A 27,652-nucleotide genomic window follows, 5' to 3' on the forward strand; every position below is an offset into this window, starting at 1 on the left:
TGCTTTCATAAGAGATGTCTTTAATATGCCGTGAAAGAACCATATGTTTCTGAAAATATAAAATACAAATAAACATGCAGTTGGCCGGTCTACTTAATTTGTTAAAAAACAGTCACATATAATCTTGTATATCATATAAAAATAAACATCTGTGATCAAAAGACATACAGTACATTCTGTTAAAAAAAAAGTTAAATAAAACAGAAAACCATTTCAATATTTACACCAGACATAAAGTATTTAAATCCACCCTCTTTAAATATTCTAATCAAAGTCTGTTCTGTCTTGCACTGGTTTCCTCTTCTTGTTCCTCTTGGACCCTCCACCTGTTCGAGGTGGAGGTTCCCTGTAGTCCTCACCTGAGCCTGTATCTAGACTGTCCCGGTTGTCCTTCCAGCTGTCAGGGACCATAGGAAAGTCCTCCCCTGGAGAGTGCACCGGCCGACCGTATACTTTGCTCTGCAAGTCAGCAATGTCGTTACGGATATCTGCCATCAGCAGCAGCAGGAAATCAAAGGAGCCTGGAGGGCCCTGGGGTACAAGTACAAAAAAAGCAAACATTTGTTTGAAATTCTTAGCAATATTTTGCAAAATTAATGTTGCTCCTCTTTTTAAAGACATAATGCATTTAATGGAAAGCTGAAATCTGACCGTTCCTACAAAGGAGATTTTCACAGCTGATCAGTCTAGGTCTTACCAGTAGCGATTGAGCTTTTTTTCCTGATTTGTTCATGTTAGCATCATTAGTGTTTATCTAAAGGGATAATGTTTACTCTGTAGCAGTTTGACAGTATCATTGTCATGGCATTTAATGTCTAGAGTCAACTGTGGTCTGTTTTTTCAGTCAGTGGATTTATATTGTTCTGGATAATGGACAAGCAAGTTCAGTTCGGTGTGGCATCAATATAGATAGACTGTCTTACTGGTGGTCCGACAGGCCCAGGAGCTCCTCTATCCCCCTGTGGAATCAAAACAAATATTTAGCTTAGATGAAATACAGCAGAGAAAAAAGCATGAGAAGAATTCATATTATTCTGGGAGCTAAAGGAAGTGACAGAAAACATCAGGATAAGAGTGACTGCAAGTGACAGCTTCAATTCAATGAATCATATGATTTTAATGAAATGTAGTATGGAAGATTAAAGTCAGATTAGATTTTGTATTGTTTCACTGCCAGTTAAAGGAATAGTTTGACATTTTGGTAAATTGGCTTAATAGTTAACAGTAGTTGTTAATGAACAGACATAAAAGTGCTATCAGTGTTCTCTTGCTTGTGTTTTTCCCAAAATGTCAAAGTATTGCTTTAAAAAACTGTGTCTGTGTGTGAAGGATAAAAGCTGTATATACTGTACAGTAACTTGATTGTTATGTGTCATGGCAGCCTGTTGACTTATGGTAGCCGACACACATCAACCTGACTTCTGTGGTTGTAGGCCAGGCTCAGGGTCACACTGGGGCTATGAGTGTTTTGGCAGATGGTTTGGATTTGTAACTTGGTGAGACAGATTACCATCACCCTTCTATCTATCCACACAAACATCCCAGCTGTACTGAAAGAAGGCCGAAATACTATGTCAATAAAGCAGACGCACCTAAGTTGTTCCATACGTGATCTAAAAGCTAAGCAAACAGTGTTGTGGGTACAACAAGATCAAAAAGCCAGTGCAAGACCATACGTTTCCAGCTTTTATAACTTTTAATTTTGGTTTGTGTGACATGGTTGACTGGTCGCTCTTGATGAAAAGTTTAGGAAAAGATCCAGTAATCCTGAAATAAAATAAACACAGATGTAATAAGTCAGCCATAACATGGGCATGGGTTGCAAATCTCATTCCGAATGCAGGGGTGTTTTAGGATTTAACCATCAAAACCAGATCCTTGTCTAATCACAGTCAGTTTCAAGTTTGATAATGTCTCCAAGTCTGACATTATATCAGCTGCCCAAACTACCCCAACTGCCTGCTTTCAGTCTAAATTGATTTTGACATCGTGCTGGATTACAGAGCTTCAGCTTCTCATTAGAAGTCAGGTTTGGCACCAGCAGGGAAACCTTACCATTCTCACTGCACAAAGATTGGCAGGAAATTTTCAATAGGCCCCTGTTTTGTACCACCATTTTTTGCAACAAGCTCAGATGAACTTCATTAGCTATCAATAAAAACAACAGCTAAACATATATAACTGGGCCATGTGCAGAGTCCCAATCTGAATGACTCATAGTCATACTCTCCAAAGTGCCTTGGAGAAATCTGAACGCTGTGATGACACTGTCTGCAAGCAGCAAAGATGCCACCATGTTTCCTGACCTCAGCTGTGTTTCAGATTTTCTGATTTATAAATATCACAAAAGTAAAAACCATCTGCTGCATTTTTAACACTTTGCCATAGGCTTCCAGGAAAGAAAAACACAGAGAAAGACATTCCAGTTTGCCCTTTGAAAAACTACCTCCCATTAGCAAATCCAAAGGCATTGTTCACAAAATCCATGTCATAGTCCAGGCAACCGCAATAGCCCAAAGGTATCCAGAGTCTTCACACCAGTATACTAGTTTCTGGCCTCAGCTCCTGGTGAACTGGGTCAATCCTAACTTAATATACAGAAAAAACATGTTTGCAGATGAAAGAAATTATGATCAATTGAGATTACAAAAAGTGATCCTCTGATAATGTCTAATTCAATGATGTTTTTTATACTAGGAGTAATACACCAATACATAGCTAGGTACCAACACAAGGCTGCACCTATACCAAATAACAACACTCTGCTTGCGTCTATATTCTACATAAACTACTGTTTGGCACACTGGGTTTTCTCCCTCAACTTGTAATAACTTGCAGTTAACTGAGCCTGTTATCTGGAGGGCCAAACTCTGCCCGAGCAGCATCCAGCTGCAGATTTTGTGAATATCCTGCGACTTGCCAGGTGCTTTACACCCTGCCCCCCAAAAAAAAAAAAAGCTATTGAGAAACATCTTTTGATAGAGATTGCTTTGGAGTTTCAGCCAAAGCTAGGTAATTGGTGTTCTTGAGTTTTCTGTAACATCTTTGGTTTCTTCATTTTGAGATATGAATCTGTGCAGCCAACGTGAATGTGTCCGCTACCTGAGGGATAAATTTCTGGAACCTTATTCTACAATGTGCAACTGAAAGAGACATCCCTGTTTAGAATAGCTGATTTTTGTATAAAAGTTGTGTTTTTAAAAATAAATACACAAACATGACAAACTCAGCTGATAAAACAGCATCTGACCTCACCTTTAGGCCATCCTTTCCTGGTGCTCCTGTAGGTCCCTGTTAAATAAAAACACTGTTAGTTTTTCTTTCATCTTAGCATGATCATGTAACTCTCCTTTAGCAAGTACAGCAGATCTGAAAGGAGCAGCCCATAGATGTAAATAAGCATTTTCTGTCTGTTTGCCTGGTGACTTTATGATGTTTCTCTGTCTTGCACCCAAATGGAAATCTATTAATACTCAATTCCAAAATTTCTGGGAAAATCCATTAATTTACATCTTTCTAAACACATAAGTGACATGTGCATTGTGGTCCACCAACACATAATATCCAAGATTAACTCAACTCCAGGCCATTTCTGAATGACTTCAGTGCAGTTGTAAGGATTGCTTTGATCTCTTTCCTGGGATAATCATCTTTAAAGAAGTATGAAAACATTGTGGAAGGAGTTGGGCCAATAGTCTGCTCAGTAACGTCTATGTGAGTCACACACTAGCCCATAATCATTATCTGTGAAACCTCAACATGCAGTCAAACACATGTGACCTGGCTGCCAAACCTTACAACTACATTCAAAATCTAATCAGGGTTATATGTGATGAGAGGACAACTCCCTCTTAGTCAGACTTTCTAGTCAGCATGTGTATAGATTGAAAGTATTATAAGGTCATGAATATAAAAACTCATAAATTAAAACACACTTAACTGCCAAATACACGTACAAAGCGATTGATTCGCTTTTTACTAGAAAAAAAAAAACACTTCCAGACTCCTGGTCTGGCATCATGCAGTTCATGATATGAGTGCAGGTGCTGATAGTCTGATTTATCAATAACAGGACTGCGTAAATACAAGAGGCTTAAAAACTAGAAATGTGTCTCAATGGCCACATCCTGCACATTCTTGATTCAGATCCCACACTTCAATGCAGAGGGTTCTCAGTCACAGGCAAGATGGAGTGCTGCACCAAAACATGGCGAGCCAAAGAAAACACCTAAAGCTGGAAATGGATTCAGTCCACACTGTTGTCATCCTTTTTCACCTTGTAAAGATCAGGGTACATGATGGGATGTTTTTTAAATGTGGAGATATTTCATTGCTTCATGAAGATAAATCAGGCATGGCTCTCCTGGGACCTGTGTATCAAAGCGTCTGCATTGAAAATGTTTGGTGAATAAAACCCAGAAATTGATCAAACATAGAGCTCTTGACAGGGAGCTGTTTTACTACATTCAGTGCAGTTATCCAGATTCATTGTGTAATTCTTCCTCATGAAAAAAGCACAATTGTGAAACCGAACCAACAAAAAATAAAGACAATGATGGACAGAGTGGTGTACTGTATCCAAGTATTGTTCAGAGCAGGAAAGGTCAGAGCCAGGAGAAACACACATTCATATCTGCTGAGTCAGAAGCCTCTGCTGTTAAATATGACAAATAAAATTCTATATAAAATACTGAGTAAGGTTCAACATCTCTTTTATCCTGGTCCAACATTGTGTGGCAGTTTTTTACTGGCATACAGCAGATTTGATTTGACATTTATAAAACCTCTGAAAAAAGGTAAATACTGACCACAGGTCCTCTAGGGCCCTGTTTGATGTGGTACATGTCTGGTGTGGGTCCAGTGGGTCCCATCATGCCCCTTGGTCCCGGAGGGCCAGGTGGCCCCAAAAGTCCTGGTGGGCCTGCTGGTCCTGGATCTCCTAATATAATTGAGACTGATATTAGTTGACTGGAGACACATGAAAAAGGCAGAGCAAAATATTACACAAGGTATATAATGTTTTTGAACAGTAGATTAAATATTTTTTAGCCAAGCTAGTGGCAATAATAGTTAGTCATTCTGCAACTTTGGTACTGACTAAAATAACTTGATACCTTTTTGTATGGACATTAACATGCATCCTATTGACCTTTCCTCTTCAGGTTGACAGTTTGTGGTTTTGAGTGAAGTGTCTTGGTGATATTCTAACTTTTCATCTAGTGCCATCCTCAGGTAGAACTGTTAATTTGTCCATTTACTATCTGCATGTTAGCATGTTGACATTAGCATTTTGCTTAACGCACTGCTGGCATTGCTGTAGACTCCTAGTCTTGCTTCATGCTACCCCTGCTGGATGCAGAACACTTTCCTTATGCAGAGACTGGTGCTGTTCTGTTATTTTTAACTTTATGGGTTTTACCTGGAGGACCAGGGAGACCCGGAGGTCCTGGTAAAAATATGGGAGATGTGAGGATTTTCTCGCCGGTTATCTGCTCAGGGATGTCGGCGCTATTTGACAGCATGGCTATCTGAAATAAGAATGCAGAAAACAAGGACTGAATGCACTCAAGCACTAGAAATAACTGAATGAACATGGCCAACTCTCATGGGATGTAACTGTATGATTTTGTCATTAGATTGTCATTCTGAATGGTTGTACATACAGTTATTCATAAAGATCCAGGCAGTCAAACACGACTGGGTAATTACACACTGAATGAATGACTCCAAGTAAAAATATGTAAAAACTATATATCCTGCCGAAGATGAAAGCTGATCTTCCATCTGCATCACACTACAAGCTGTTAGCCAGACAGATGGAGGGCCAGGCAACCCCTCTGCATTATTTAGCATGACCAGGAGAATTTCTGCTTTGTATGGCATCCTTTGGAAAAGTTATCTTTGATCTCTGTATACCTTCATGTGGATGTGGAAATCCCAGAGGGAAGACCTCACTATGCTGTAAGGGCCTAAATCAGAAATCATGTGCACAGACATAAAAGCATATGCTCCCACACATATGCACTGATCAAGGTCATGGTTCAGTAAGCATTATACAAGACTGTAGCCTGTGACCTCAGGCACAAGTGTTTGAACAGCAGTGTGATCTAAATTCACACTCTAACCTTCCTGTGATATAAATAAATGAGAATTTATTCAGTGTAATAATACATAGTAAGCACAAAGTATTTTCACTTTGTTTTCTAATATTGACATTGAGAAAAAGGAGAGTACAGTTCCAGGAGCACTGAGACCACACAGCTGGAAGTGATATATCATGTGTTACAGTTGCGGGTGCTGAGTGCCACTGCTGATGGACCTGTGTTCAGATAGACTCAGACAGACACCCGAGAATACACAGAGGGAAATGTTATATCACCATTTTCACACAAACTGCCCACTAATTCATACTTACAGTGAACTACCTAAAGTAAATGGTTTTCAGCATTGTTTTTATTGGGACATTAGGAAGTGATGTAATGCATCTCAAGAGAGTTATAAAAAATCTGTCTGCTGTTGTTTCTGAAATACTGTCACGTCTGAACTCTTTGGCAATAAAGAGAGATTTTTAGGTGGTGATAAAGAAACAAAAGTTCTGCAGATATTTACATTCAGCTGAATCACGAAAGCACGTTTAATGCTCACTGCAGCCTTTCTGCGGTCAACCATACAATGATGGAAAATGCTCCAGGGTGCAGATATATGATTGATGTAAAAAAATAGTGTAGTTACAGGAAAACTGTATGGCTTCAATTACACATTTTAGATTAAAATGTATTTGGTTTTCATTATTATTTTGTGACCTTTACCTTCTGTTTAAGCTGCAGGACTGACATCTTGATCTGGTTGAAATCGTCACAGGTGGCTGAACAAGTTCCAGCATTCATCACATTGTCAGATTTCTCAAGGAGATGCATTGCTGAGGAGTGGTGGAAATGTTTCTGTTACAGAAGTTACTAGAAAGTGTTCCTTTCAGAAAAATATCAGAAAATAACAAAAACGCAGCATCCTGCTAATTCCTAAATGTGTGAGCTGACATGCAAAAATGTCTTAAAAATGTTAATTTCAAACATGCTCAAAGTTGTTTGATAGCAATCTGATCAAAAGAAACTGATTACTGTCACGTTACATTTCCGTTGTTTCTGTAGCATCACAATGTATAGAATAATTTTGTCATTTTCAATAACCAAAAATACTAAACTGCCTCTGGCCTGTAGTAGAATGGGTCCTACCACTTCCATGCATATATTTAATGGATAAGTCAAAAAGTCTGGACACTATTTTCCACTCAATGCAGGAGCATGACTATATGTACAGCAATTTTTCACTCTCCAGCTTCTCCTGAAATCTTGTAGGAGGTAATGGAAGATAAACTCATGGGAGGAAGTAGCAAATCTGCAGCCTCTGACCGCTTCATTGGCAACTGAATTTGGGGCAAAAAAAGACTTTATTGTTGCCTGGCCCATTTGTGATGTTTTCTTCAAATGCATCCAGCAAATTAAAAAAGACCAGGAGTCACAGGGGCAGCAATATGTTTGGGAGACAAAACTACTCTGACATGCACAAGGAGCTGGGATGTGTAATGACTACCAGGTGGTATTTGTAGTACCCCCTTCCCTCTCTCTCATTCGTGCACACACACACACACATTAAATAACAATGTGTGGTCAGCTCTGCACCACAGTCAGATGTGCCCTTGAATAAAGAGAAAATGTTTGAGTAAAACTTCTTTTCTCACCTCTCACCCCCTTGGTGCATGTTTTTCCATCTTCTTCTAGGAAATAGCCTTTCTCACACTCACACCTGTAGCTCCCCACTGAATTGATGCAGATCTGAGAACATGCAGTTATGTTTTTGTCCGCACATTCGTCAATGTCTGTACATTGCAGAGAAAGAAGAGGTAGCAAAAAATCATAGGAACACAAAAGGTTGCACATATCCAATATAATATATACATTATCATAGATGCAGAAAATATATTTCTATCTGACATTAACCTGCATAATCTTAAGGAATCTTATAAACTCTTTCACTTTGGCATCAATTATAAACTGTAACATGACGGGAGATTAACTGCAGCATTTATCAAAAGGGTCTGATGTAGTGAGTGTATCAGATCCTTTTGCATTTGGACTTTGTGTAGTACAAGGTCATACCCAGACAGTAGGGCTTCTCTCTGTTTCTGTGGCGCTCCCTGTCGTAGCGGTAACCAGGGTAACAGGTGCAGACCACTCGGCCGAAATGGTCAGTGCACTGTTGCTCACAGGGGGCACCAGCACACACGTCAAAATCTACAGTAATGAAGAATTTCATTGGTGTGAACATTACATTCACAAAACATGAAAGGGAATCTCATATCACATCAGCAGTATCTCTGTTTATTTAGCTACAGGCTTATTCTATTCAAAATTTCAGGCAACAGGCCTGTGACAGTTCATCACACATTCAGTGAGGTTAAAACATGAGAAAGTTACATTAAGTATATCAAAAAACTAAATTGGACATCATGGGAGGGAATTACAAAAAAAATGACACATACAAAAGACATCCAAGCAGTTTTCCCTACCTTCAGGGATGCACTGGCCCAGGACAAACTTGAAGCCCTTGCAACATTTCTTTCTGTAAAATATCAAATTGACATGCTCATATAAAAAAATCCAAAATACTTTAACATTCACATAATATATCTCATATTTCCACATACATGTAGACCTTATGTGTGTAATGTTCGACATGAGGTTTGTACTGTAGCAAAAAGTCGTGCAGATTTCGTTGTGATCCAGTGATTCAGTCTGTTTTTACAGTTGTGCTTGTAATGTAGGAAACATCTTCACAAAGATTTGTCTGGCCAGACTACACACACACGCGTACTGTCTCTGACCTGTTTCTGCAGGTCTCATTGCTGCGACTGGCCTCCTGTTGTTCATGTCTGACAACACTCCTCTGAATTTCCAATAAAATTTTCCATCAGTTTCAATATGCTGACTTTTCCAGTTTCCAGTTGGAATCATCACTGTTGATGAAATACTTAAATTGAACGTCACTCTTTTAATCTCTTGCTTTTGGTTTTTATCACATCATTTTCTTGCCTAAATGTGTGTATGCTGTACTTTCTTTCTATCCAGTAGAAAGAAATTCTGGGAGAAAATTCAAAAAGACCATAATTAATATCATAACTCTTTTTCCAAATGGTTTGTGTTGTCTTTCTGTGTGTGTGTGTGTCTGTGTGTGTATTTACTTGAATATGTGTCTGGCCAACAGTACAAGGACTAGTTTGAGTTTTATATCCTGGATGTGAGGACATTTTGGCTGGTTAAGCTTCAAACTAGGCGCTAGGGAATGCTTTATGTCTGTGATTGTCCTCACAAAAACAACGATACAAACGTGTGTGTGTGTGTGTGTGTGTGTGTGTGTGTGTGTAGAGGAGCGAGAAAACACCTTGATGTTGATGCTGTGAAGCAGCAAAGTAATTAGCTTCCCTTTTTCCATCCCTCATTCCCACATCTGTGTTAAGTTTTACTAACATTATCTCCTTGATAACACATTGTTGTAATATTTTATCAGCACAAGTCTCATCATCATGAAGCATTTTTCATTCCTTGCTTACATACAGTTCTAAGTGCTTCCAGGTGTTGCTTTCAAACAGGAGGTGATAAAAAAATTACACCATGAAATTATGCAATGCAGCACAGTCACCGTCACTTTGAAGGCCTTACTGAAAAAATATGACTATTTGCAGCTTTTATACAGGAGCAATTAGGATGATAGGGGCAGTGCTATGGGCCTGTCAGTATTTTCATATAATGGAAGCTCTTCCTTGTGTGCTCACCAGTATCCAAACACAATTGAGGTAATGTATATATTAATTTATTTTCTGCAACATGACCCATAGGAAAACGAGACCAAACAGTCTTTAGCTAGGCCAGAGGCTTCATGGGGCTGAATTCCACAGTGGTCCATCCAGTAGTTTCTCAGATATTTCATCTCTAAAGATGCAAATATTGTATAAAAAACTGTCTGACTCTGCTGTAAAACACTACACCTTAGGAGCAATAGAGACGCACATGAGAAGATACATAAGGAAATCATTTGAACGAATGTTGTGGAAAAGTAAGAAAAGCAGAATATGTTATCCTAAGACAGTTAAACTGACAGATTGTTGATTGATTTCTGAGACCTCTCTATTAAATGGTCCATTAGAGAGTTGGAACAGAATCAGTGCATATTAAAGTCATACATTTTGAAACCAAGCATTTCATTTCAGTTTCTCATCTCATTACAGTAAGATTTTCCATTTGATACTAGCAGTTGTATTTATGGATCTAATGAACCATATACAAAAAGGTCAAGGGTTTTACAAAAACATCATTACAGAAATGCGGTCTTGGTAAAATAATGTAAATCACTGCACTACTGCAATGCAATAAGTCTACTTTTTACAGCTAACTGATTTTACATTGATTTTACATCCAGTAGTCATCATGTTGATGGATACAGGATATACAGAGCAGCCAAGTACTTATTCACTCAGACAACTGAATATTTACTACTCAAAGAAGGGCCATAAGGATTCCCATCACAATCCCAGCACAAGTAACACAGCACTGACATAGGCGCACATTTATATAGTGCAAGAATGTGAAAGAAAAACACAAATGCCATGATGCATTGAATATTTCTTTTCATTTTATCCCTCATTCCAACATATTCATTTTCTGTTTTTTTTTTTTTTACTTATCCTGCTTTGATTTCATACCTTCATTTCAGTTTTAGTCTCACTAGAGTCGTCTTCCCTAAACAATGAATGGAGGCTACAAATTGGACACCCTGAGAGAGTTGATCTGAGTATAGTTTCCTGTGTGACCCAATATTTTATGTCATAATAACATCCCCTTTAGGACAGAAGGCACTTATAGCAAATAAGCAGCTTAGCAAAATAACCAGGGTTAGTTGAACAATCATAAGAAAACAAACATCTATGTCCGTCTGCAGAAGATCATGAAAGAGGCAACAACATCCCATGGAAACCGGATCCATATCTGTGTTGAAGTTCATTTTTTTAAAAACTGCATCTTTATTAAATTATCATTCAGGAAAATGCTTATTAGGTCTATAACAATCTACCTTTAAATTGTACTTCCTCTCATTATATAATTAAATAAACAGGTCTAAAAAGTGATATTTGGTTACTTTGCAGATTAAAGCACAGAACACAATTACAGTATTATCTTGCATTTCGTATTTATACAGATTGATTTAATTTAAAATGGTTGATTTCTTATGTTGTCCCTTTGTTAACCTTTATTATTTTGACACATGAACGTAAAAAACAGGCAGACTGAGCGAGAACGGAGACAGAAATGATATGACCTGTGTACATGTTAAGTCAACATGCCTAGTAAAGACACAGAGTAGTGGATATTAAGCTGAAGGTCAATGCACTAAAGCAATAAAATAGCCCCAAACCAACTAAATGATTTATATTCTGGGAGTAGAAAATCTGCCAAGCATTTGATAAGGTGGTCTCAGAGATAATATTCTGATATGTGAAAATGTGAACATTCTTTTCAGACACTGGTGTAGAGTTATGTGTAGCTGTGTGATCCTTATGGTGTTTACAATAAGTCTAAATGTGAATATCATTACCTACTTTACACAGGTTTTGTGAAATGGCAAGTTGTGGCAATGGCTAGAGCTGTAATTAGTGCTTGTAGTCCAAACATGTCTTTGAGGAAGTGAGTGTTTAAGTTGCTTAAGGTAATATAGTAATGATTTCTCATAGACAAGGCCGGGTTAAGTCTTTTAGAAGAAACTCTTATTATATAAGCAGTGCTCATGAAGCAATGAACTCTACCATCTGCTGACTTAGATATCCCAAAAGCATTCATGACAATTTTCTACAAGCAGAGTTTGTACAGTCACACGTACCAGCTTGTTTAACATCTTTTAACTCAAGACAAACTACACTGAGCCCTGCACTTGTTCAGAATGATCAAGACATCAGAGACGATATGATTGTTTTGCCACCTGTGCCTTTTTTCAGCTGAAGGTTATTTAAGTTGCCAGTGATCAATATCATTTTACAGCCCCCTCTCCCCACCCTCCTCTGAAATCTAGACATAGATTAGTCTGACCTCAGTTACTCAGGGTGAAGCATAAGCACTCTAATTACCTTATAAACACAGGACCTCCCCTGAACCAACACGGTGGACCAGCCTGGCCTGGCTTTACCTCGTAATGAAACATACTAATTCACATAGATGCATGAGTTTAGTTGGAAGCAGCTATTCAGTCAGTATAAAAGTTCACAAGAATGAAGAAGTCAGACAAACTGTACATGCACCTTCTCCTCTTCACGTCCCAGCATGCTCTTCTCTTTAATGGGGATAACAATTACAAAACTAAAGGGTCTCAGACACAAACACACACAGCTGTGAGACAACACATGCAGTCTGCTCAGTGAAGGCTTATTTTTCCAGCGTTGCTGCCACTGATATACAATAACATGTCTGCATTCCACTCTAGAAAAGATGTTTGTTGAAGCGGAAAGGACACAACTTCTACACTCACACTGATTAGCCTTCTCATGCTGAATGGAGGGGCATAAAAGAGGCACTATTCAGCTCACGCTTCCGTAACTGTGATAACATACAAGCTGCCACTTCTTCAACAAAAATGTGATGATTTGCTGCTTTTCTCTGTTTTATCTCACTAACAATTTAAGTGATTTAGACAGACAAAATAACAAGCTCTGGAAAGGTGTTATTGGCATTTTTCACATACTATACATTAATATTTTGATTTTTAGTAGTGAATTGGTTAACTGTTTAGTCAGTAAAATGAGTTTTAATGAAGGAAAAAAATTCCATTACAAAATATAAATGACTGTGAAAAATAAAAAAGCAAGAAATTCTCATATGGGAGAGTGCAGAGACTTGTAATCTTCAAAAGGCAAACTGAAAAAATAGAAACTTTAACTTTAATAGAAAAAATTACTTAAATAGTCACATCCCTTACCAAGAGCTGCTAATGTGTTCATCACTCTGAGGTCATGCAACCTCTACCAGGGATCTCACTCCATATTCAATCATTAGCGATGGAGGCCTTGGATTGTTTGCCTACTTATTGATCAACCCTTTAGTCCTCTGGACTCCTCTGTAACTCAGTCATTGCTCCTTTTCTTCTCTTCTCTCAGATCACCCTTTGGCCCTGGTATCAAATTCCACGGCTTCTCTCCCACTCTCCACTTGCATCATCATTGCATCCCGCATCACTGCTGCATTTTTTCTTCCATGAAAACTATTCTCTTTACAAGATGCCATTACTGACAGACCGTGGTGGCTCCTGCTTCAGTTGCCAAGTGTTCAGTATGATCTTAGTCATCTGCACCTGCACTGCAGGTTTTGCAACATTTTGCAAGTATGTTTGCAAAAAAACTGTTAAAACACTTGTTTCCTCATCAACCATAATTCTGCCTGAATTCTTTGTCAAACTTTAGTATGTTGTCTGGACTACAGCAATTCCCTCCTAGGCAGCCAGTTCTTTCAGCTCATGTCTCCTCACTGTGTTTATAGCAGCTAATTTCACATCCAAAACCCTAAAACTGATATTTGAGACTACATATTAATCTGCAGCATAACTATTCATCTTTCTGTTCAGCTTTACAGTCTGATTGCTATTGTTTTTTCATTATTATCAAGGTCAATACTCCACTCACAATGAAAGCCACATCCCTCTAGACTCAAAATCCAATTTTTAAGCACAACCCTTAGATGTCACCTTAAATGTATCACATCTCATTCTGCTGTCAAAAAACATTTTAAATAAGAGTTCGTAGCAACATGTAGTAGAATTTTTGATTTATCAGTAATTTAGTGGTGGTTAAGCAATACGGTGAGAGATGCTTTTGATGTTCTTGTGCAACTAGTACTGATACGATACTGACATTCTCATGTTTAACACTTATCTTGAAGAAAACCAGAGCTGAGCATGATTGCCTCTTGCATCACGAAAAGAATAACAATTCTGGTTACTGCGTGGTCAGGAAAATAAGGACTCAAATGATAATCGCAGGTATTGTGAAAATAAATGTTAGGCATGTTAGGCATGTAAAGCATAAATATGTGCTCCATTGTTTTTCTTAGAAATGTAGACTTGGGGGTCAATGATTAATATTTTTTTTAAGATGACTACAGTAAGTGGATAAGGTTGTAACTATTTGTATCTTTCTCTAAGTAGCTAAAAGATATGGCCAGTTGCATTAATCAGAAAAGCCAGTCTACAATTAGACCTTAAAGAAATTAGAAGTAATGTTGGTCTTTTGACGAATACGTTTAGATGATCCATAGAAAATGAATTGGCTTCAGTTATGCTGGTCTACTGTATTCAAGCATCTTTTAAACTTTTTTATCTATTTAAAATGTTTTGTATTTGTTGATATTTTGACTGAAGTAATTCAATTATCACCGAAGCAATTACCAGATACATAGATATTATAAATAACAATTGGCTGCTGCTGTAGAATAACATGATGATGAAATGGCTACTGTAGTTGCACCTTATGTCTTTTGTCTTGTATTTCAATGAAAAATGATTAATACAAATTCCTGTACTCGTCATAGATTCCTCATTCCATGACTTTGTGTACCACACTATGAATGCAAGGAATAACAAAGAGTTTTACAGGATATTTCACTGTGTGTTATTTATAATTGTATATTTAAGGCTGTCGTTTTCATATAAACTCTCTCAGTCTCACTTAGAAATACTTGCAGCCAAACACACACAGACACATCAGACTCCTGTTAGCTTCAGGGTCAACAGTATAATATAAACAAATGAACAAAGGTGCAATGCAGTTTGTAAGGCTTTGGACATTTGTTCTGGAAATTCACATCATCCATCCATCCATCCATCCATCTTCTATACCCGCTTTTCCTGGTTCAGGGTAATTCACATCATGTCATTTGTAAATAAAACTCCAACATGTCAAAATGTGTCCTACTTTTGTAAGCGCACACTGGTCGTCATGACAAACAGGAGATATGGTTACGTAACACGTTAGCGTTTCCAGTTGCTAGACACAACTAGAGTGTATTAAGGAGGACAGTTTCTTCTGCCAGTGCTGTATCCAACTAAACAATACCCTGAGGACACCAAGTTTATAGGAACAAAGTATAAACCTGACAGTGAAGTGCAGAGTCTTCAGAGTGCTTGCATGCCTTTGTTTTTTCAAACCTCAGGCTGACAAAAACAAAATACTCTTGGAAAGGTCATTCTTTCTGCTAAAAATACTCCACTCAGAAAAGGAAGAAATCAAACTTTTAGTGATGGTTATTAATGCCCTAACATTCCCCCTTCAAATTTCCCTGTTACTTCAGCTATTGTGTCCCATTACTGAGTAATTATAAAGTAATTACAGATGATTGTTTGGCAATACCATAAAAGGTAAAAAATGTTTTTCCACAATCTGATATATCAGTTTCAGGTTAGAACATTTCAGAAAACAACAGCTGTAGCACTATAAGCCTAAAGCACTTAGCAGTGTAACTGAGCGTGAAGACTCAAGGAACATTTCACAGATTGCATGTTTTAGCAACAAATCAGACAGTAGATAGATATGACATTAGATTGCAGAGCAGGTAACACAGTGGCCTGGTGATTAGCACTGCTGCCTCACAGCATGAAGGTTTCTGGTTTGAAACCCAGCAGGGGCCTTTCTGTGTGGAGTTTGCATGTTCTCCCTGTGCTTGTGTGGGTTTTCTCCAGGTACTCTGGTTTCCTCCCACAGTCCAAAAACATGTATGTCAGGTTGATTGGTGACTCTAAATTGCCCATAGGAGTGAGTGTGAGTGTGAGAGGTTGTCTGTCTTTGTGTGTCTCTATGTGGCCCTGTGATGGACTGGTGACCTGTCCAGGGTGTACCCCTGCCTTTCACCCAAAGAGAGCTGGGATAGGCTCCAGCTGACGCCTGTGAAGCGGGTATAGATAATGGATGGATGGATGGATTATTGCAGAGCATACTAGTCTATGTACAGCTATGAATTTCTCCATCCGTTATTAGGATGAGGGTTCACTCAGACAGAGGTATGTAAACTGTATTAATAGATTTCAGGCCCATAAGACAAATTACTCACATCTTTAACCTATTGGAATCCCTGAAACCAAAACAATGATAAAACTGCAAATGAGCGAATTCTTGAACCTTTCACATGAAGAAATGCAGGGAGGAAGCAATGAAAAAATAAAGTTACAGAGGCATGGTGTTAGAAAATGAAAGACAAGCCAGAGTAGCACATCACTCTTTCTGCATGGAATACAACTTAGTGGGATTTTTACGTGACATATCCTCTCTTCAGTAAAATCCTCTTTCTTCCACTTAAAAAGAATTGCTGTTTCTGCCTGTAAGTGGGGTGACTGCACATATACATATACATGTACCCAGAGAAATAACGGTGCCCATTTGATCACTAACATGGTACATTAACATAACCTATTGGCTAATGACTGTTTGAACTCAGAGTTCGCTGCCCATAACAGTAACACAGCTTTGGTGCAATACCCCGTGGCAAGGCGTCTTGTTTAATACAAACAAGCAGTCTGGTTTGAAAAGTGCGGAAATGCAGCGCTCCATTTAATGTCACCATTTCAAAACTGTACTTTCTGATTTTTCCCTTTTGTTTTCATGTAACACAACAGTAACAAAAAGCCCTACCCAATGCAAATGTGGTCAGGAAAAATGCTGTCACTGTTGCTGATAATTACAGAAAAGTCTTAGTCTTTATGTTCAACATTTTAATAAATACACAACACTGAATAAAAATATACCACTCTGTGGCATGTATTTTCAAATATGTAGCTATAGACAGCAGCCTGGAAACAGTTGGCCTGTGTCAAAGGTAAAAAAAAAATCTATCTACCAATATCCCTGATCTCCTTATGCACCATAACATATTTCATTTTTTATTTCATAAAACAAAATTCTCTACCTACTCTTTTAAGAATGGCTTGCATGTCCACTCTGTCTGTGACACCATGTAACATCATGGCTTGAATGTGAGGTTCATAACAGTAACAGCACAAATCAAAACCAAAGTACTCCTGTCTGTCTGATCAATATGCAGCCAAATGCAGCATGAATAATTTTTATAATGCATGGAAACTGAACAACAGCTACTTTTGTGTGGTTAAAAGGGTCACTTAAAGTAAGAACCTTTCTTTATAGTTGCTCTGCTGGAGCTACATTGGGCATGGGCAGCACACTTGCTGGCATCTCCACCATAATCCAACAAAACTGTCAGTTTTCCAATGAGACTGACTGCAGCAAAACACTCCTGCTCCACTCAGCTTTAGCAGGCTGCTGCAGCCAAAAACTACCAGTCAGCTGCAAAAGACACTTCAGCGTATTACTGTTGCCTTTCCTCGGCTAGTGTGCACTTTTTTTGTCACATTTTAAATTAAGAAACTCAAATTTCCATCAATAAAATAGCCCCATTTTATTTAAAATACTGAGGACAAGTGCAGAGCTGGGTGTGACGTTTCTGATTCTGACACTTCAGGAAATTACACAGAGCACTGCTGTCTGCAGCCTGTTACAGTAAACCATCATCAGCCCTTCCATGTGTTTCTTAACTCAAACCAGTCTATTGGACACAAGCCAGATATTACCAGTCATCTCCAAACACTGAAGTTACTGTGAAGTCAGTGCAACTTCCACTTCAGGGAAATGGTAAAAAAAAAAAAAAAAAAAATCTTGAAGGGATTATTAGTAATTTAATTCCTCTGTTGTTACTCAGAGATTTAACAGCTCATTACATTAACAGTGTGGAAAAATCAGTTAAAAAATAAACACTGCAATAAAAATAGCCATAAAATGCCTGATGATGCAAAAAATTCACATGTAAAATTGGGTTTAAAGAAAACTGGCCCACACTCCTGGAAGGTGAACTAAAAGCAACAATGGTTTATGACAGAGTATTTGACTTTGACTTTTAATCCAATTTACTGTAATGTAAGGTTAACTCTCACAATATTTATAAAGATTTAGGAGTAAAAAGCATATGTTCTTTATTTCATATAAGACCTTCCAGTAGTAGAGTTGGTCTACTGTGTCATTACCTCCTCCTGATGATTTAACAAGAAAAAAAGTGCAACGAAAAGGCCAATAAAATTTAAAAACAGCTCTTAATCGACCTTCAGTCCACTCACAACAAATGACCATGGGACTTCAGGCAGGAGAGAAATCAATACAGTTTATTTACTGAGGAACTAGAAATGGTTTTTCAGCAAACACACTTGGATTAATCAAATATAATGTTTTAAAGGTGCAAGGGGTAGCTGGCGCCACTTGGTGTTCAAGTGTCAAAGACTGTACACACATTTGGTTTAGATGATAAGGCATAAATTATCTCTAGCATGTTTGAACAGTAAATATGTACTGGATTCCAGTTTCTAACATTCAGTGTTCTGTCCAGGGACTACACAGGCAGATTAACTCAGTTGAATTTTTTTTTTAAAACTCATGTTACTGTGCATCACAGGAAAACACACTGATAGTGCTTAGAGGTGAATGTTGTTAAAATTAATCAGCAAAATTTTGTGGAAGTGGCAACATCTGTGCTGCAAAAAAAAAAAAACAAATATGAAGTCCCTCTTTCTAAATGTGTTAACACTGAAAGCTGCAGCTGTTTAGAATTTTAAATGACTGCTATTCAGAAGCATGTTCACTGGTGCAGATCATTCCCTTTACTTAGCTGTTGTCCTTCAGGACTGATAAATTAGCAGCTTACTCATTACTAATGGGAGAATAAATTAGAGATTCAAGTGGCCCAATGATGAATAACAATGAAAAAATAAAACACACACCTGATTGCTTTCAATTAGCTGATTAACTTGTCAAGAAGTTCTTGCTTCACAGTAACAGGTACACAAATGCAGAATATATATATATATATATATATAGAGAGAGAGAGAGAGAGAGAGAGAGATTGGCTATATATAGATATATCTTTCTGCTGACCAAAACTGCAGCACAGTCTTAGATATACAGAGCAGAGTCACAGAAGCAGAAAACTGCAGCTTGTGGTTTACATATCATCACATTTCTTAACCAGCGCAAAACCACAGTTTGACCAGTGCATGACCATAGTTCCCCATGCAAAAAAAGCAGATGAGCATCAGCCAAGAGAAACAAGAGAGGGATTGTAGGAAATAACACAATGGATCAACAAGGTTTTTGTGATATTTTAGAGAAGGAAAACTGCATGCAATCTGAAAATATGAAGGTAAATATGAAAAAGACCAAACAAGGTCTCAAAGATCACGAGGTGCTATATTAATCTTCATTATTTATTTATTTCATATAAGAGGCACTACTATTTAGCATCTGTTTAAAACTGACGTTCAAAGTCAGAATTTGTACAGAGGATCAAAAGGTTTCAGAACTTATTAAGTTAATGAAGATGCCAATTGCTTATATGATTCATTGTTATTTCCTCTACTTATACATTTGATTTATGGCCATTTCTTTTCACATCACTACTCAGTTTTTATTTCCATTTTGATATTCAGTCAGTACTGTAACTTAACCCACACCCTGAACATGCCTTTGAAGATGTGGAGGCTGTGGCAATTTACAACTTGTCCTCCATGTGTCTTAATTAAACATAGTATTTGACATCTGCTGCATAGTGTTAAACCAGATCTGATTTGGGCAATCGCTCAAAGCATCCCAACAACTGCTGTCAATCTATTCCGATAAGACAGGCTTTAGGACACATTACTAAGCATTTGAGCTCTCGAAGTCATGGTCTTTCCAGTAAAGGCATGTTTTGTATTACAGTCTTCTTTCAAGTGGAAACAGATGGGTAAAATGGATTTTTAAATAACCAAATCAAAATAACCTCAGTTTAGTATTAATGAAAGTATGTGAGAAGAATCTTAAAATAATGTTTCTAATTGTGCAAGGAAAGAAAAATGAATGAATTCAAGAAAAAGGGCAAGGACAAAAAAATGGCAGCTTTTCATTTCTTATTTCTGAGTTTGTTGATTAGTAACAACTGACATGTGCAACACACCAAAGAAATAAGAGAGGACAGAGTGAGTTCTCTGCTGCTGCCTGTGCTCTACTAAAGAATGTTTCTCAACACTAACATATCCTCCTCTTATCTCACCCTGATAACACACTGCACTGTATCTTTCTCAGTCATTTTAAGGAACAGGATTGGGAATCATCAACTAATCGAGTATATCAGTTCAATTGTTGACAAGACTGTGGCTAAATATATTCTTCATGTCTCATATAAACTAAAATAAAGATACGGTTTGTTGTTAAAATTAAAGATGAATGTAACTCAAACTTGACAACACAATTTACACAGCAGTGAATTTAATATATAAATGACAAGACCTGAAGATATTATAAATAGCCAGTTGGCTCCACTTCTATAACAATATTTTTGGAAATATGGTGCAAAGTGCGACACCATTAAAGTAACACACTATAATGGCATATATAGGCTGTATGTGCTGTGACCTATAAACATCAATAGACAGGAAAACAAACTAAAGTGATTAACATTAACAATATTGATGTTTCTGAGCACAGACAAGAGATAATCATAAATAAAGTTGATGTATGAAAACAATACTTTCCCTTTGATGGACTCTCTCTCTCTCTCTCTCTGCAGCAGTTTCCTGGAATATTTTGTAAGATGTTCTTCAGCCCTGTGTATTTTTATTTTGTATTGTAAAACACTTTGGATGTGCTTTACAACATCTTTTATATCAGGAACATAAATCAAACCAACCCATATACGTTCTTTTCTTTGACCGGTAACAGATAAGAATCTGATTATGTCAGTACAGAATTTGCAATAGAACTACACCCACTCCTGAATTTATCATAGTAAGAATAACATTAACTACATTTGGAGCATCCCATCACTACTGTGATGCAGCACAGCGAGAAGCATCCAGGTTTATTTTGTACATCTTGCACATGAGCACACATGCCGCTAATTAATCAAAATGGGTGAATGAGCAAAGGTTAGTTAGTTTAGTTTAAGCTCTATTTAAAATTGTGAGTTTATGAGTCAACCAAAGAAAATAATTCCTAAACAAGTTATTATTAGCATATCTTCAGCTGATACACATCAGGCTTTAAAACAGACAGACTATGGTATTAGCAGCTGGTAGATTAACAGCTGACTTCCTGCTCTGTCCCTTTAGATCCTTTTAACTTTCAACTGTGTGGGAGCTGTCACTAAAGAGCAACACCAAATGTTCATGTCAACCTTATGAATCCACAGTACTGCGCAGTACTACTGCAGTCTACTTCAGCTAACAGGCTTCATATCCTCTTTCTGAATAGTGATAGAAAACAGATGGTGATATCTTTTCTTTGACAAGACATTATGCATCATGTGAGGGACTTGGGGTATGATGAGTTATAGGATATGTCTGTCCAGTCTTGTGGTTGTTGTCGGTAATTTACCACATGTTTTATTACATTAGAGTTTGTTGCATGTTAATAATAGAGTTTCTTGTGTAGTATAATTGGACCCATCATACCAGTAACTTTCACTGTTTTTTTTTTTTTTAACTTCCTCTCTTGTTACACAGTAAACGACGCTGAGAAACAGTGCCAGGTACTGTAAATCATTTCAGGCATTTTTGATTGGCATGATTTTCAGCAGCATTATCTTGTTCTATATCTGCTGAAGTTAATTCCGGTAAGCTAAGTTTCACTCAAAGGGCAACAGCTTGTTCTCATTCCATGCTCCTTCCTCAGACAACCTATTTACCCAATCATCATGTGCTTTTGTCTTTTCCAAAGCAGAACTGTAAACATTTATAATGTTATCAGCGCTAAAAACAATTTGCAGTTTAAACCAGTTTAAACAAATGCTTTATTAGTATTTCCAATTTGGTTTTAATAAATCAAAAATGTGCCTGCTTTGGTATTTACTCTCTCTGTATCAGGAAACCTTTAAAAGAAAACCACTACAATAGTGTTTACAACAGCCCAACAGCAAGCGTAACATTTTATAGTGTTTTAGTGCTTCTGCCAAAAATCTTCTGGAAAAAAAAAAAAAAAAAAAATCACTGCACTGTGCTTGTGATCTACAAACAAGACTTGACAAGTATAGTTATCAAGCCTATAAACTGGTTCTCTGACGCATGTGGTTGAAAATTGGGTTTGTATGTACTAAAACAATCTATACAGAAGAACAGCATGTAATCCTTTTAGATTTGATTTGAGTTTCATCACCCTCAGGTCCAATTATCAGCCTTTCTATGGGGGGTTTTCATTGTTTCATCCTGGAGTAATCGCTATGTGCTTAATGGTAATTATACTGCATGAATACATGTGTAATTTTACCTAGAACCTCTCTATGAGCAGACATTTAAAAAATTGGGAAATTTTTGGTTTGACATCTATTTAAAAGACTCCATTAAGTTACAGTAAATTACAGTATTTAACAATAGTGGATTTGTGCCTACCGCTCAATTGACATTTATTTAGTAACATCATGACATGGGACCTTTCCAGATTTACACATTCTTTCACCAAGAAATTCTCCTGAAAGATTGTACTCATATGTTGTCCAAAAAGTTTGACTCATTTTGTTTTTCAGTACAAAACATTTATAGTAGTATCAGAAACACAGTAACCCAAAATGACAAAACACAAGCAGGGCCTGCTGAACTCCTTATGCTGTGCCACAATAAATCCTTCAAGGAGCTACGATCACTGGAGGGACGACAATATGGCAACAAAGAACCCCCAAGAGGATTTCTCGTGTTGAAAGCTATTGGAATCAGGAGAGGGAACACAAGTCCAGCTGAGAGGGTTGTTCCAAGTTGCAGAGCACATTTAAATGTAATGTAAAAAACAGATTTGAAAACTAAGGAAACAAAAGAGACTTCAGACTTCATAGCCAAGCAGAATAATCAGACTCAAGTTGTCACTTCACTGGAACATAAGACTGTTGTTGAATCTAACAATATAAATCAATTACTGGTTTTGCACTCAGTGGAAAATCTAGCTAAGGTGTTTTAACATTTTTTTGCAGTTCTTAAATCAGTACAATATAATCTGGAAAAGGAATAAGTGAAATTGATAGATAGCATTAAAAAAAATCCAATGCATTTCATTGGAATGAGCTGATGGGAACATTTACAGTACACAAACAATGATTGGATCAGCCAAGAGCATGTGAAGTATCAAAGCTATCATGTCTCACAGGGGGGCAAAAAATGTAGAAATGTTATTCTCAGTTTCTTTACTGCATACATCAGAGTTTCTTCTGAATTCCAGAGGTGAAGAGGAAGGAGCAGAAAAGGGGGAACACAACAAAATGCTTAGTATCACCAGAATTATTTGGAAAAATAACAAAGCAGCAATTATACTTGCTACGCATCAATTATGTGTAACTGTTACAGCTGTAGAGTGAAAGACTCTGCCTGTGTTCTGCTTTTTTACTAGAAAAGTATTTCCTTTACAGAGTAGGTAAGGCCAACAGTGTACACAATAAATCAAACTAGTGTGATCTTTGTTTCATGCACCCTCTTCTCACCCAAGAAAAGGTATAAACAAAGATTATGAATGTCTCTCCATTCTGTAAAGGGGTAACACCATATAATGGATCTGGCTCTCATCTTGGATTTGATCATCTCTGATGTTTTCCAGCAGCAGAAAAATGTCTACATTCTGAGTCTGACTGCACAGCATAGAAACAATAAATAATTCACCTTTAGTGCATAACCCTAGACATTTTCATAAATTCAACCTTAAGTAGTTCAGGAAAGCTCAAAAATATATATTTTTTGCTGTCAGGTACAATGCAGTTTCGTCAAAGGGCCTGTCTGACAAAGCAGGGTTATAAAGTTAGCTGAGTAACTGCTGAGTAAAACCTGCAAACTTCTCAAATCTGCAACACGGATTAAAATAAAAACCTATTCCCTTCTGAGTGTGTTTGTTCAGCTAATTCAGTAATCCTACTTTGTGACATGAGGCACAGAAAAAACATTCTCTGCAAACAGAAAGTGATGGATTTTGGTTTTCAGTTGCAGTGACTGTGGTTTGGAAATAGAGCATAGTAAGCTTGGCAAGCAATGACCACCATGAAAACCAATAGTGAAACAGCAGCGACCTCTTGGCACTGGAGATGTTGCCAAACAGCTCCACACCTTATTCCCCTATAGATTTTAGTTTGTTTCACTCACAGGCATCCATGGTGTATGTGCAGCTTCTGAAACAAAACCCTACAGAGCCTTTGTACACCAAGCATGTTTAACTCTACAGCCTGTAAAAGTACAGTTCTAAGCAAAAATCATAAAGCCTGATGATTCTGAATGCCAACACACTAGGCCTTTAATGCAAAAAACCCAAATATGACAGTCCCCACATAAAACAATCCGGAGAAACAGAGAGCGAACAATGTGCATGCACTGACAGCGAGACAGATATGCAAAGTCAGCTGAGGCCCTGGTACCTCTCTTGCACTGTGACATATGCTCTCTAGGGTCTTCTCTGGTCCGGTTTCACAATGTGATAAATGCTCCAAGGATGAGTGTTGAGCTGTGCACACAGTGGTATGCCATGACCAAAGGGAACCTGTTTCCAAATCCCATCATGAGGTCCTCTCCTCTCTCACTGGGCCTCAAGAAGACAAATATTCAAAAGCAACCACTAAACTAAAGGAAAGGTTTCGGGAAATATTATTCATGTTAGATGAGAAGATCGATATCTCTCATATCTATCTGTTAAATATGAAACTAAAGCCATCAGCCGGAAACAGGAAAAAGCTAGCCTGGGCCTGTCAGAGAGTAATGAAATCCACCAAACGGCACCTCTAAAACGAATTCATCTGTACACATTCATGTTTAAAAAGTTTTTGGTAACACAATTGTAATGTATTGTATTTTCTGAGAAAAACATGTGTGGAATGCACCAAATCACCAAATAAGAATAAATGTTAAATACGTGGTGATAACAGCATGAACTGCTCAGTGAGAATTTAAGCGTATTTACTAAAAGCTAACCTTGACCATGACCCCTGTGCTCACCCCCACAATAGAACTGCCCACTGCAGTGGTATGCAAACTGATGCACACTAGCTTTACAGATTGTGCAGCAACAAAATGCTCTGAGGTGTGCAGACACACTGATGCACTGCAGAGTGCCTAATGAATGCTATAAGCTTACTTTTTCCTTTGGCAACAGAAACCTATATCCTGTTTGGTTCCTTTTGAACTCCATCTCACTCATGCCAAGGTGTAATTGCACTGGTATGTGACTGCATTTTGGAAAAAAATGTAGTATATAAATCTCATATTCATATTATCATATTCAGATCATTAATATGAATATTTGGCACTACAATAAAAGTTTTCTACTAACAGTTACAGTGCTGATGGGCAGTCATCAGCTCACACTGTGCAGGTGAACTGAAACGCACCAGGAATATTATCTTGGCTCTTAGCTGAAACAGTTTTTCTTCTTTAAATAAACATTGTGGGAAACAACTGTGACTACGGCCAATAACCATAAACCAACATAATTATGTTAAGAGTGTGTTTGAGATTTGAAGATCAAACAGGATGTCACTGTGTGCTTGAACCATGGCCAGCAGTTTGTCAAGTGATTCAGAGATGAAACCTTACAAAGTCTACAGCTGGAGGACTTCTCACAAGTGATATTCAACATTCTGGCATTTCTTTTAGTTCTTGATAATCTTTCCCAGAAAAGCACATGCAGAAATAGATTTGCTCTAAATCAGGATCACTGACAGAATATTTGAAGTGAGTTCTCTTATTAAGTTGCATCATTTTGTCTCCAAAGCTACAAAAGCTCCATCTTATTGGCCTAAATCACAGTGTGTCTGAAAAAAGGACAATACATTTTCATGCAGTGGAGTTTTAGCATTTATCAGATATTTAATGAAATAATTCATTTTAGTATATTTAAAAGGAACACCCCAATGTGAGGGTGAACTCTGTTGCTGTCTACAAAATCACAGCCAAAGATGGCTTTTTAAAATCCAGTAGTTGACGTCTTTTCATTTTGCCTGTGCAGGGGTCCTTTGCAATGAAGACAGATTAGGTTCTAACAACTTATTCCGTAACCTTTGACAGGAGTTTTTCTGTGAGGCGATGCCATATCCACTGTATCTGTGAACTATCGTAATTAAAGCTGGTGTCACAGTGTAACAGGCCAATCTGGAGGCTTGTAGATATATTTTTGTTTACTATGATGCCTTTAGTTCACAAAGAAAGACCAAGAGGAATATTCACAATGACTAATCTGTCTCCAAAAATAATCTTAACACATTAGCAAATAATTAGGCTACTTACATTGATTTATTATGTTTTGCAATATCTGTGCTAATCAACTGCAGCCTTGCTAAGAAGCTGACATGTTACTAAACAAATGACCAACAGTGCATTCTTTGAAAACAATGAAATCACATAGACAGTAAAAATGAACACTTCTGCCCCAGCAATAAGATTTAATGTGATTTTCACCCAGTGCGTCATAAGGCAGAAGTCTACCCAGTGCAATATTCCACAATTAAACATTTAAAAAGTACCATTTGGACAGGGTTATTAATGTGAATAATACATAAGTCAAATTTTACATATGCTAATCTAAAGTTACATTTAGCAATCACTTAATAATAGAACACACTCAGCATCCATGCACATGAACTTATCTACTGTACCTGTAACACGTGGTAACCTCCCCAGTCGACTTCACGCAGGGGTATTTCGTTGTAGAAATATTATTTTCAGAGCACTCTTCACTGTGGAAAAAAAAACCCAACATTTTGAACCAAAGTGAGCATTTCCTTTTCATCTCATTCAAGGAGTCCTGCTGTCATGTGGTGTCTTAGAATTACCCGTCACTGGCATCCTCTTCTTGGTAGGACCAAAGTAAACCTCCTGAGAAGCACATGCAGGTGACGGTGAGCAGCAGAGGACTCCTGCTGTGCTTTAGTATCATCTCATCGGTCTAGTCACTCGGGTCCGGTCAGTAATCCGCACTTATGGTGATTACCTCCTCACTGCCACAACTTTTGAGCGTGAAGTGTGGAAACGCACAGACAGACCCTCCCACTCACTGAGCGGCTGGTGAATGAACTGCTTCATATCCTGACAGGCGCGTAATGGCCCAGAAACCAAAAGAGCCGCAATATTTTTAATCATCAAAAATCTCTTTAGTGAGGATTTTATGTATCTTTGGTTCTCTGTGGGTGAGACAAAAATGATCGGAACATGTCAGTAGGGTTCCGCACACGGTAACCTACGTTGTAGTAGACGCGCTTCGTGCGTCATGATGTCTACATCTCTGCTACCACCGCGCGGCTGCTATCGAAATAACAATTAATCAATAATAAATTCAAGAGTGAGAGAGATTGGCTGAGGAGCCAGAGGAGTGTTTTTCACAACCTTTGGGTTGATCTATAAAGCATTTGTAATAAATTATATATAAACTATATTACCATTAATTAAATAATAAATAAGATACCTGGAAAGTGGAAATGTAATTACTTAGGGAAATGAAAATTTAGACCACAGTGATGCACATATTTAGTGTGTCATGTTTAGTTGGGTAGTAAAGTGAGGACCTCTCAAATCACAGGATTAC

At 37.7% G+C, this 27,652-nt stretch overlaps 1 protein-coding gene across 1 annotated transcript; it reads right to left on the bottom strand.

The window, feature by feature from the left end:
- ccbe1 (collagen and calcium binding EGF domains 1) lies at nt 1-27,238 on the bottom strand. The gene is made up of 11 exons (XM_026297648.1): nt 26,904-27,238; nt 26,727-26,807; nt 8,567-8,619; nt 8,157-8,291; nt 7,739-7,876; nt 6,810-6,919; nt 5,420-5,528; nt 4,809-4,939; nt 3,256-3,291; nt 924-959; nt 1-531 (listed from the first exon to the last, which is right to left on the bottom strand). Exons 1-11 carry the CDS (start codon nt 27,005-27,007, stop codon nt 265-267), a joined length of 1,200 nt encoding a protein of 399 aa, XP_026153433.1. The 5' UTR covers nt 27,008-27,238; the 3' UTR covers nt 1-264.
- Nucleotides 27,239-27,652: the final 414 nt, after the last annotated feature.

Source organism: Mastacembelus armatus, chromosome 12 (assembly GCF_900324485.2).
Source record: "Mastacembelus armatus chromosome 12, fMasArm1.2, whole genome shotgun sequence".
NCBI lineage: Eukaryota > Metazoa > Chordata > Actinopteri > Synbranchiformes > Mastacembelidae > Mastacembelus > Mastacembelus armatus.